The sequence below is a fragment of the Dermochelys coriacea genome, chromosome 3 (genome assembly GCF_009764565.3).
Source record: "Dermochelys coriacea isolate rDerCor1 chromosome 3, rDerCor1.pri.v4, whole genome shotgun sequence".
NCBI lineage: Eukaryota > Metazoa > Chordata > Testudines > Dermochelyidae > Dermochelys > Dermochelys coriacea.
Window position 1 is genome coordinate 163,403,093 of NC_050070.1, and position 12,870 is coordinate 163,415,962.

Genomic DNA, 12,870 nt, shown 5'->3' on the forward strand with positions numbered 1-12,870 from the left:
GCAATGACAATCTACATTAACAGTTAGGAAATACTCACTTTTTATATTGCAGATTCCTAAATTAATAGATAGTAACCAACTCATAAAAAAACTCTGATGTTAACAAAAGCACAAGGATTTTAGCTTTTGGATCAGATAGATTATCCTACAAAGAAGCTCATAGGAGCAGACTGCAGTAAGTTAAAAACCTCAATCGAATTCTCCTCGTGAAGTTTTTCAGAAATCTCCCCCTTTAGTCGAAAGAGTTTTGAAGGTCTCAGAGTACATAAAGGCAAGGCCTCCTAACCCTACAGATCCAAGGTATCCACCAGAAGACAGCCAGATAATCATAAGGCAGGGGCCATCACGAATGGATAGCAGTCCCTCTGCATAAATGAGATGGCACTCCTGGCAACGTTGCTCATGTAGCGTGGACCCCTGCAACTATACCCACAGAAGAGACTCCACATAAGCAGCTGGTATTCCACACAAATTCAGGAGTAACCAGGGGACCAGTATTCCCCAAATACTGGCAGGTTCCCCAAAACTCTTTAGAGGAAAGCACCATGGAACATCAGCAGAGGGATTCCTTGGAAGGGCAAAAGGTAATTTCACAAAGGAAGCACCTTTGTGCATAGTTGAAGAGTGGGGATCTTATGAAGCGTGTCTCTATTTGCATAAACCGAGTGGACAGTCCACTAAATAAAACTGAGGAAACTAAATTATAAAATGGGTGGGGGGGAGGGAATTAAACACTTCAGAGGTGGAATATACTGGTGTACAATAACTAATCAAGCATGCTGATTCAAAAACTATTGTTAACGTTTTAAATAAATCCTTCTCCAATTATTTTGAATTGTAGAGAAAAGAGCAATGAGTCACGGTAACCTACAGAAAAATCAACTACAGTCAAACTCAGAGCTTTCACACAGTAAATATTTAGCAAGTGGAGACCTCCCCATTTCTATATTTCCCCCAGATTTAAATTTCTTAATTAAATATTTTAACAATATGGTTTTCCTTCTTGCTGCCTCTCAGTTTGAATGTTTCACACTGATGTAGTGCATATTGTGCAATATAGCAAGCAGAATTATTCCCAAGAAAATGAAATGCCTTCACAGTAATCTATCTTCCAAAAAGAGATCAAATGTTAAAACACAGCTTGGAATTCTGACAGATTTGGAAGAAAGTTGACTACATAAATACTGTGCTTATTCAGAAAAATGTAGTGACAATAATACTTAAAAAGCTACTTAAAACAGATTGCAAGAAGTGCTATTTATGGACCCACTATCTGTCCACATAATTGCATTTCACAGATAACCAAAAGGACTAGTGGACTGAGTTCAGAGTAGTAGAGAAAACTTAGTTCTCTTGTCCCTATTGTACTTTGATAACTACAACCATGTCACCGATACTACTCCACAAGCTTATCATTTAGTAATTGTTGCTATATAAATAGGTTTCTTCCATGTTTCCTGAGATCTAGACCCTATACAAGTTATTCAGGCTCCAACTGCTCAAGAAAGACTTCCAGTCAAAAAGCTGTTTGACAGAAAATTGGGTTTTTAATAAAACAAAGATTTTGGGGAAAGTGTTTGCTTTTTGCAGAAAATTTAGAATTGTCAAAAAAACCCCAAACACCTAAATATTGCCTTGATGGTGATATAGTTAGACCAAGGACTGTGGTTTGTAGAGGAGAAGGGGAATTTAAGGCACCCATATTAAAACTTCAGTGAGGTAATGCAACAGCATTTCAAAATGGAAATGTTTCTGTATTTGGCCAAAATTTGTTGATATTCAAATTTCCACTAAAAGTCAAAATTTTCTACAGTAAGAAGAAACATTTTTGACTACTTCTAATTAAATTTTCCAAATATCAACTAGTTAGCTTTGTTGCCTAAAAAAAAAAAAGTTAAGTCTACCTGAAAGAAGAAATGGAAATTGCAAAACATAAGTAGTCTTATGATGTTTACCATATTTTGGATTTGAATTTTTGAATACTTGGGTATTTCTAAGGCCACTATCACAATGCTGTCTAAGCACCCTGCAAAGTACTTCAACCGTCTTGCTACACAATGCTTTACTGAAACCCTTAAACACCACAAAGTTATATATTAGTTCTTTAAAAAAAGCCCATTTTCACTATGCAAAGCATATGACAAGAGGGAAGAAAGCACTGTAGTTTTAAGAGGCATTCTATTACTTGAAAAATACCACAGCATCAGAACTCCTGGCTGCCATGCTGCATAGACTCCATGAGATGAAGTCCCTGTAGGAAAATTTTACAACTTAAAAAAAAAATTTTTTTTTGATTGAATAAAAGAATTTTCAAATGAGCTTTGAAACTGAAAAAAGCTCTAAGAGCTATAAAAGCAAGCCAGAGCGAATTACTTCTCAGACATAATGAGTCTAATATCGCAGACGGGGTTTCAAAGTCTTCACATGACCTCCACAAGAACTAGGGTCCTTCCCAGGAGGCCACAGTACTTAAAATGATGACACTGTACATTCAACAAGAGAACATTCTTTCTCCAACTTCCTAGAACAGACACAGTGGTGGTTTTGCCCTCAGGACAGCTGGGGCACCACTCCATTCTTTTTTCTTTTTTTTTTAATTAGAGAAATAAAGTTTCCTTTATATCTCTTCCATACATCATTTATAGCTGTTCAGTTAAACACACCCCTTCATGATATATTCATGCATGGGAATCTGTGCTAGTGCTTTAGTGCCTTCTGTACACACTAAGCAGACTGAAGCAGCAGCAGGACTTCACTGAATAGTCTGTCAGCCACATTGAAGGGCACCAGGAGTCACTTATAAAACTCTCCTACATATGTGCATCTAATGTAAATTATAATGTTGCCCCAAAAATTTAGGCTCAGCGGGTGTGTCTGGATGGAGAACTACAGTGTTATGAATTTTGTAAACCAAATTCAAGTTGTCAAAACTGAACTACTACTTTGCGTCCCCTTTTTTAGACCCTTAACATAAAATGTTTAGCTTCACCAAAGCATGAATGAAATCCATCAAAAATTCAGAATAGTCCCAAAGCTAACTTACACCAGATAGAAATTGTTATAATATACTGTGTTGTAGAAAAGCCAAAGAACATAAACACATGAAACTGTAGCTGAACAAGATTTTTTCCTTTCACCTTTCAAAATGCAGTTTCATAAGAAACCAAGCACATGACAAAAAGCCAGCCTTCTCTCAAAAAGAAAAATCACAGAAAATTAATAATAAATTGTAAAAAATTATAAGTTGCCCAGGGTGGTCTGCCTACCAAATGGATTCCCTCTACAGGGAAGTAATGTGGATCCTGGGGAAGCAAACACTCCCAGTGGCTGCATTTGGGGATGGGGAAGCCAAGAGAGAATTGATTCAAGCAGTCTGGGCAGTTGCTTCTGAAATTGTTTCTGCAGCACTACATGGCTTAGAAGGGGTAATGGGTCACCCAGAACCAGGATATTTAACCGAACAGATGGCAGGACAGGAGAGCAACGCAGCTGGCAGGGACAAGTGTGACCATAGCTATGAGAGAAGTTCTATAAATTTTGTGCAATTTCAGGAGCAGGGAGGGTCTGTCACCAATATGGCCCAGTATGGAGGAACAGGTGCTGCAGCATACGGTGCTGTTAGCAACTGGGCTAGTGATATCATCAACAATTTCCACCCGCCTATCAGCCCTTACATTTGTCATTATGCTGAATAGTTACCAAGATCGTTGTAGCCGGTTTTTAGTTTGGAGGTTTCTAGCAGGGTGGTCTCAAAGCACTTGCCTTGGAGGATACATATTGTCCCAACACTGTTAATAAGCTTAGGGATCTGGTGCAGATCCTGGAGCCCATGCATCATTGTGGACAAGAGGCAGCCTCGTTCAGGGCGGCATTTATGGTAGCATTTTCTGCGACTTTTAGGATCAGCGAACTAGTACCTGGGTCCTGCAGGGACTCTTGTAGAAGAGCTCTGGCACTGAGGGATAAACATTGGGAGGGGGAGTCTGGGATATTAACTATGGTCAAAAATGGGTCAAGAAGGCCAACATAAATCCAGTATCTCTTCACAATCGTGGGCAAGAATAAATCGTAAAAAATAATAAGTTGCCTATATACTGTACTATATAGTTAAATAATCTATTTAAAAGAAAACATCAATATTTTGTGCAATCAGAAAATTATGATCTATTAGATATTTTAAACTTAAAACTATTTTACCCTATTTTAAACAACCACTTGTTCTAATATGCAGCAAGGAAGCCCATCAGTAACCAAAATATAATCCTTACCATGGAAAGGATGGATGTCTAGTCCTCTATAGATTCAGATGGAAAAATGGATCAACCGGTTACATTATTATATCCCAAGAGCTTAAAAACTTATTTTTAACCCATCCTTCTGTGCTAATTATATAGTAGTGTTAGAATGTTTTAAGTGTCATCAAAAATAGTTTAAAAAAATCACTTTTCCTCGCCTTTCATATGTTATATGATCCTTTATATATGCAAATTAACAACCCTATCCTTCGAGAATTCAGAGAAAAATACTGCCTGTGCAGTAAAATTGATCAATATGAAACTTCCAACACTAGTGAAACCATAAGAGTGGATAATGGAAACATAGTTTGTTTACTAGCTTTACTTTGATGGGGCTTTTCCACCCTTTCCAACTTTACGGTTTTACATTTAAGTATAGCACTCAGATGCACGTAGGTTAGTGTTTTAAAAATACAAAAGAATTTGTTTGATCCTTCAAATAAATCTCAGTATAAATTTTAGAGAGATACTTTGCACTTAAGTCAGATGCTGTAAAATTACAACTCCTATAGGTATTTTATGAATATAATTTAAGACAAAAGTAATTTTAATGGTCTGTATCCATTAATGTGCAAGATGTTTTGTTAAAAAAATTAAAAATATTTAACACACAGTATTCACCCCAACTACCAGATACAGTAAAAGGGCAGAGTCAATTACAGAAGTATTTTTTCTGACAAATGAGATAAGCAAGACTCACAAAGCTCTTTTATGTCAATTAAATAGTTACATCTTATTCAGCAGTTATTAGGGAACTTTAAAAAACAAAACAAAAAAAACCCCTTTCTTATAGTGTAAGAAAGAGCCATCCTCTAGATCTTCCAGAATATTTTATTTCTGAATTGTTTTGTCTATTTAGATTGCAAACTCTTCAGTCTCTCTCTTGTACTCTTTGTACAGTGATAGAGACAACTCCTGACAATATTATTGCTTGGAGATGATTAAAAGCAGAATCACAATATTTGTCTAACTTTATCATAATCTGTCTACATATGACAAATATTCAGGCACAAACTTTTCTACAAGATAAAACAAACGTGTAAAGTTTAACTTGCTCCACACCACAGCATATTTCATAAGTATATTGGCTAAATGTTTGTTTTAACTCCTGTGACATACCTCAGCACAAACTCTCAGATTTTTGGCTAAGTCAACTGAGTACCTGTTATCTTTCCCATTCTGTATCGCAGAATAGCGATCTGAAGACCGCTCACAAACATATGTGTTCCTTCTGGTCATTCCACCAACAGGAAAAACATTGTTCTAGAAGGAGAATAAAAATGAGTAAAGACAGATACAGTTAATTAATATTTACACAATTTAAATTAAGCTATCCAGAAAAAACAAATCAGCATATTAGAATATATTTGATTTAAAAATGTGGCATCTAAATTCCAGACCAGTGGTTTTCGACCTTTTTTCATTCGCAGATCTCTAAAAGATTTCGAATGGAGGTGTGGTTCCCTTTGGAAATCTTAGACAGTCTGTGGACCCCCACAGGTCCACAGATCACAGGTTGAAAACCACTGCTCTATGGTAACAATCTTTCATGGACCCCTTAGACATAGTCTGCGGACCCCCAGGGACTTTGGACCACAAGTTGAAAACCACTGTTCTAGCCTGTGTGAGAGAAGACATTAAATGTATAGAACAACTTAATTAAATCTGTTGACACGAAGTACTTATTTGATCATCTATCCATTTCTAATGCTCCCATCACCATACTGTGTAGGCTCCACTGGAATTCACCGAATAAAAGCAAGGAAAAGTGTAATTAAGGGGAAAACTTGCTTTATTAACATCCAATTCCTGCACACAATAAAGAAGTCCTATAGGCCTTGATAATCCAATGCGACTGGGACAGCCACACAGAAGTCACACTGAAGTCAACAGAACTCCATGCAAGTTTAAGGGCTTGCCTGTGTAGATTTAGTTGCCCTCAGAGCTTCAATCCTACAATTTGTTGCCCTTTGTTGAGAATGACAAAAATCTTTCAATATGCACTGCAGTATTCAATGTCAGTATTCAGCTGAAGTCAGGAATTAACAAGAACTGAGGAGGATTTTGTCCTTAGCCACCACAGTGACGGGTGCCAAATAAATATGTGTAATATTAATAGTAAGAAAAAAATTCTCATTTTTTTGCTAGTTAAATGTGCTCTCCTACCTAAAACCTATTTTTAAAATGTTTCTGGCAGCTAATTATCTCTTAAAGAGCTATTTATAGTATAAAAATTTCAAGTAAAATTTTCAATTTTTAGATAGGATTAATAGAATTTCGATTTTTCAAAATGTTTGTGTAGTCAGACAGGTTAACATGAATTCATAATTACATGTTAAAATAATTAGTGTACTATAAGATAGAATGAAGTTCGTAAACATGCAGTACATCTTGTAAAGTGTTCTAGAAAATATACTACACTAATACAGATTATATTTCAGCATGGCTGATTAAAACACCCCACAATCTATGTAAACGCAGGAAAGCATGAAGAATAGACTGTTATTAACTCATAAGACAGTTACTTCAGCAAGGACAAGGCACACGAACACTTAGATCCATACTTTCATCCATTCTAAAATTATAAAAAAAAAAAATCTCATACACAATGGGAAATCTGGGATAGCTGCTATGAATTTTAAATATTGTGTGTAGTAGAATCATAAAATCGTATGACTGGAAGGGACCTTGAGAGGTCTTCTAGCCCAGTCCCCTGCACTCAAGGCAGGGCTAAGTATTATCTAGACCATCCATGACAGGTGTTTGTCCAACCTGCTCTTAAAAATCTCCAAGTACTACTGTTATGCCTATCGACAGGTTTCAGAGTAGCAGCCGTGTTAGTCTGTATTCGCAAAAAGAAAAGGAGTACTTGTGGCACCTTAGAGACTAACAAATTTATTAGAGCATAAGCTTTCGTGAGCTACAGCTCACTTCATCGGATGCATTTGGTGGAAAAAAGTGAGCTGTAGCTCACGAAAGCTTATGCTCTAATAAATTTGTTAGTCTCTAAGGTGCCCCAAGTACTCCTTTTCTTTTTGTTATACGTATGTATCAATGTTAAAGGCCCAAAAACAGGCATATTTATTTGTACAGTGCCATGGCATGCATAGTTCTTTACAGCCAAGAAGAGAGCAGGTTCTTCTCTCTTGAAAGTTTCATAGGTTTTGTTGTATTCTTTTAAACATGCTTTCCGACTTACGTATTTTTTACTCTTTTAATGATATATTTGAAATGTGCTTTTTTTTTTTAAATTTACAAACAAGGGGGCCTTTGGACCCAGATAATCTTGAAGTATGAATTGTTGCACAGGAGTTTGCATTTTCAAGTCAATCTACTGCATTTTTTGATGCTCTTTTAAAAGTAAGCTGAAGCTGCTCTTGAAAGAAACTGAAGTTATGCTGTTTTGAATACAGTACAACTGTCTCCTTTATCCCCCCTCACACCATAGGCAAAAACAGCAAAGAACTATTGAGTAATCTTTACCATTTCCTCATATAATGCTATTCTATAATATAGGTTAACCAACCACAAGACTTGGTTTTAAACTAAACTGTTACATACTAGGAGTCAGGTTTCAGAGTAGCAGCCGCGTTAGTCTGTGTTCGCAAAAAGAAAAGGAGTACTTGTGGCACCTTAGAGACTAACAAATTTATTAGAGCATAAGCTTTCGTGAGCTACAGCTCAATTCATCGGATGCATAGGAGTCAAAGTGTGTGTTAGGGACGATAAACATTTTCTAACAAATTTAGTCTTTCCCACCACCACGTTAGTCTTAAAATGATTCAGAAATGGGTGAATTTTTTTCAACCCATCCCTCTTTGGCAAATTACAGTTAAAAATTAATTTTTTACAAACAAGTTATATAGAAAGAGGGAATTTATAAAGGAAATGGTTGTTCAACCTTAACTACAGCTGTAATATCAGATGTCACTACAACTTAATCTCACTCATCATGAAATCTCTTTCACAAGTGCTCTAAAATAGTAACAGATTTACAATGAACAATCACTGTAGTGATTAGCAGCAAGTAAATCAATTTCTCACTCTATCACTAGGATACTTTATTTAATTAGTTCACTGTAAGCAAAGAAATGCTTTTGACATATCAGTTTACAACACACATCAGCATAATCAGTTTTTGGGAGATACAGTTTTGGGAAAGCATGGAAGATTTAAAATCCAATGAAATCTAATCTCACAGGACAAAAAGTTCCAGTACATGTTCCACACAGCCACCACTTTGAGTCCCCCCCAGGGATAGATTTTTAAAAATAAAACAAAAGGTTTAAAAGCAGCTATGTGACGTATTGCAGACACTGTCTGTGAGAGGAACGAATCCTTATAATTTAGCAGATTTAAAAGCTGATTTTGTCTGAAGAGAGAATTTCTTCAGCAGTGGCATGGATTCCATCCTTGGAATCCAACATGGAGGTCACAGTGTACTAAATCCCAATGGAAAAAGCAAATTCTTACAATCTATCACATGGATACTTTTTGCCTGACCGCACTGTACAAGCACTTCTATCTTGATACTTAACCAGTTTTTGTCTTCTCTTGAAAAAAACAGCACAGGTTTGATTCGTATTACAAAATCTGAGACTTTTGTACTACAAGTAATTTTCTTATTCTGAGTTCATGTTTTTAAATGAGGTATTAGGAATTCCTGTAAAGGTAACAAGCAAAAAAATTTTGACTGTATGCCCTGAAGATCCATTATACTGCACAAGCCTGCCAAACATTTTAGGTTAGAATATTAAAGAATAAGAAAATATGCTTCCAATAACTAGTCCAACGGCTGTCTGGAAGCTTTTATTTTGTTTATTTTATTCACCCCAAAAGGAGATTCATCATTCCCGGAGACATCGCAACAACAGGTCAATGCCTGGGGTGAACAGAGCAAGCTCCTATTCCAGCGCCCTGTTTGAAAAATCAATTTAATATACCATCCTCAAATAAAGGACATATCAGATATTAAACTGAAAAGAACAGATATAACTTAGAAGATCAATTATTTTATTTTTAAAAAGCATATACAGCATAGCTTCTTATTAGTATACAGGAATGAGCTACCAAAATACACAGTTAACAGAATATTCACTAACTAATATAAGGCTAATGCCTATATAAGATGCCAAGTATACAGCAGATATTGCCCCAGCTGATTTAAAAAACACACTCACACTTGGAATTGCAGGCGCTTTCTTTCTTTCTGGACCTACAAGTGGACTTGCCGCCATTTCTCCTTTGGATCCAACTGTAGTGCTGCTAAGTTTACGCGACACATCTTTGTCCCATTCCTCTTTCTGTTCACTTTCCACACTATTTGCCTGAGCTCTTTTTGTGTATGATACAGCAGGAGGAATTGATGGACCAACTGTCAAATAAAAACAAAATTATACTATCTAAAAACAATCATTGCTTCTCCCTCAGTCATATGTTCTCTGAAGTATGATTCTCTACACGTGGGGAAAAAAAACCTTTGGAATGATTGTAAGACTGCAAGATTGGTGTATATGCTACCTCCCAGAATACTGGACAATCCAACACATTTGGGAATGGTGTGGGCCCATTCCCACCTGTATGACCCCATCTCCATCAGTGTGACCTTGCAATCACCATCTGTGCGAGGTCATGTTCAGGATCCCCGTACGCATTAGGGCAAAAGGGGCGGAGTCACACAGACAAGACCAGAGCAGCACACTCTTCAAAATGGTGTCCTCCATGCGCGATACTAGATAACGCCACATCTGGTTTTACATTAGTGTCAGATGGGACAAACTGGACAAAAGCAAGACTGCTTAGCTTAAAACTGGACATATGGCCTGCCTATCCTATCCTCACTCTCCTCAGCCCATGAGCAAAGCTTTTGTCCACAGAATAAATTAAAACTATTTTAATTTACTTTATGCTTATGTTGGGGGAATCCAAGGTCCCCCCCAGTTCTTTCTGGGCAGATCCTCAGCTGGTATAAAACAGAAAACTCCCTTTATTTCAATGGAGTTTGACAGTTTGCACTAGCTGAGGATCTGCCCCAATGTATTATTTACTTCTGTGAAAACCCCCAAGATTGACCTGTACAGGAAGAACAGGATTGGCGAGAGGCGGAAGTCAAAATAATAGGAGGAGGAAAGGGTCAAGAGTTTCTCAATAAAAAAGTTTTAGCATTTGACTGCCTGGTTTTTTTTTTTTTAAAAAAACCTTTTCATATTTAAAATGTGAATATTTACTCCATTTTGTATACTTACTACCACCTGAAGATGCTTCCCAATAACTTTGTAAAATGATGATCCCTGGCTAACCTGACAATTTGGCCTTCAGTCTCAGAATGTATTTACTATAAAACATAATAGCCTGCAGTCTTGGAGTTTATTCAGATCAGGAGTTAACGATCTCTCCCACAAACTGATGAACTGTGAATTTGCAATATACTGTTTTAGATTCAAAACTATAAGTTTTTTTTAAAACAGAAAAATTAGAACTGGTATTTAAATTCCATACAGAATTTAGAAGAAGGTGATAGCTACACCAAAGTAACAAACCCCAAAGGATCAGTTCTATTAAGCTGGCCCACATTTACCACAGAAGCGCTCGTACAGATAAGAAGCATCATGGTGTGGTGTGATGAGGCACACAGGAAATGCACAGAGAGGTGGAGTGCCAGGCTCACAAAACACTGCACGCTCAGATTTAAATTGCGTATGTTACTTTACTTGTTTGAACGTCATCCCCACCATGATCACTGAACCGTCGTTGTTTCTGATTGGTCGATATACTCCGCTGGACTTTCAGGTGAGCAGGAGACTGCATAGAGCTGTTGTTGAGGTCACTGCTGGGTCGAGACCTTTGACTCAGGTTACTACTGGACAGGGATTCACTTCCTTCAAACTACAAGCATAAGAAAGCATTTTAAATATTTTTGAAATGTAGACAAATTAACATTATCAGCACTACCATATCATCATATAGTGAAGGATTTCTATATAAAAAGCCCTTGATTTGGTCGTTAAGGCTTTTAAATTAAATAACCTAAAATAAAAAATTGCCTATTTTAAAATTTAATTTTCTTCAAGACTGGACACTCAACTTCTGCTATCCTGCCCAAGCTTATCCTGCCCATGCTGAATTGTGAAAATCAATAATACCCCTACAAATATGCTCAAGTTACATCTGCCTAAACATGAATGAACTTGTTTTAAAATGTACAATTAGAGCTCAGAACGATGAGCGTTATTTAAAAGAAGAAAAACCAGGAGAACCTCAATATTTTATCTAGTTTTAAGGCTTTTTTTTTGTGTTGATAACATTTTTAATATCAGAACAAATTCAAAACATTTCAAACAAACTTGGAATAAAAGTTTAAGTCCAGAAATTAGGTTAGGAAAGCAAGTAGTAATGACTGAAGGATGTTTCAGTGCCTTTAACACATTTTTTGGGCCTAGGTAATTCCGGCCTTTGGCTTCACAGACTCTAACAAGCACTATAAAGAAAACTGTTACTAATAGCAGTGTGATTGTCTAAATTTAAATGCTGACATTTCTTAGATGGAAAGAGTTGTCAGATTCCTACTCTGTACCAAAGTACAAGAGTTCTGGAGTGGGCAATGGCTAGTGAGGGAATGCACTGGAGGATGAGTTTATTAAAGCCATGCTGTCAAAGAGATGAAGAAGTGCTAGGAGGCAGTGTGGAAACAAAGTTCCTCCATGAGCAAGGTCCCAGCCTGTGGCTGGATCTATTGAGATCACTGAAGATCTCAAGTTATCATCAGATTTCTGCTAGTTCCACAAGAGTTGGAGAGTATTTCCAGTCCCAGTACAGGATTAACTCACGAAAGGATGAAATGGCTCATAATTCTTTAAGAATACAATAAGATAAATACACACTTGTTCAGTTAAAATATTTAACAAAATAGTGTACCCAAACTCAGTATTTTGTAAGAATTACTGCTATCGTGAAATATTACATTTTCTGTTTTTCTATTTGTATTTCACAGTTAATATATATTGCACTTAAGTTTAAATGTAACATTTTTTCCTGTCACTTAACACCATTTGTGCATAATAAAAGCTAGTAGTTTATAAACAATATATTTACAGAAACCAATTCAAACCTCAGACCATCTAGACTTGCATGTGTCAATGAATGAGATAACCGTAATAATTTAATCCTTAGAACAGAGTACTCATCTCAAAGTACTTGTCACTTAGAATTCTACACTAAGGGACAACAGCAGACTGTGCAGGAAGATTAATTGCGATTAAGTCCCTCCTAAAATTTCCAAGTCAAATTGCACACCCAGTAACTAGAAACACTTCCTGCTCCCTGGCTTAGCACTCTTCAGTGGCATCGCAAACTGCTAAGAAACTGGCCAGGTCCCAGTGCATTTATCACATAGGATTAGCCAACCTCTCAAGGTCTGAATAGTCATCTCCTGCTCATTAATTCTTGGTGTGGCTGAGGCAGTACTGCAGAAGAGTGTTATTCAGTCTCTTTCATCCTAAATTGCCTTTAGGAGGCCAAGAGAAGCCAAGGGGAGATGACGCCGATTTACAATTAACCAGACTGCACAGGATTCATC

At 36.8% G+C, this 12,870-nt stretch overlaps 1 protein-coding gene and 1 pseudogene across 8 annotated transcripts in view; both read right to left on the minus strand.

Moving 5' to 3' along the window:
- Nucleotides 1–12,870, minus strand: part of MARK1 (microtubule affinity regulating kinase 1) — a 114,528-nt gene that overhangs the window by 12,868 nt on the left and 88,790 nt on the right. For 4 of the 8 annotated variants that reach the window (XM_038393904.2, XM_038393902.2, XM_043511733.1 and 1 more), the window contains exons 12-14: nt 11,027–11,180; nt 9,476–9,669; nt 5,458–5,558 (exon numbers count right to left, since the gene is read on the minus strand). In XM_038393904.2, coding sequence (XP_038249832.1) covers nt 5,458–5,558; nt 9,476–9,669; nt 11,027–11,180 — 449 coding nt within the window. Of the gene's footprint in view, nt 1–5,457; nt 5,559–9,475; nt 9,670–11,005; nt 11,181–12,870 lie in introns of all 8 variants that reach the window. The other 4 variants (XM_038393900.2, XM_038393903.2, XM_038393899.2 and 1 more) reach the window with 1 other exon arrangement.
- LOC119854107 lies at nt 9,133–9,307 on the minus strand (annotated as a pseudogene).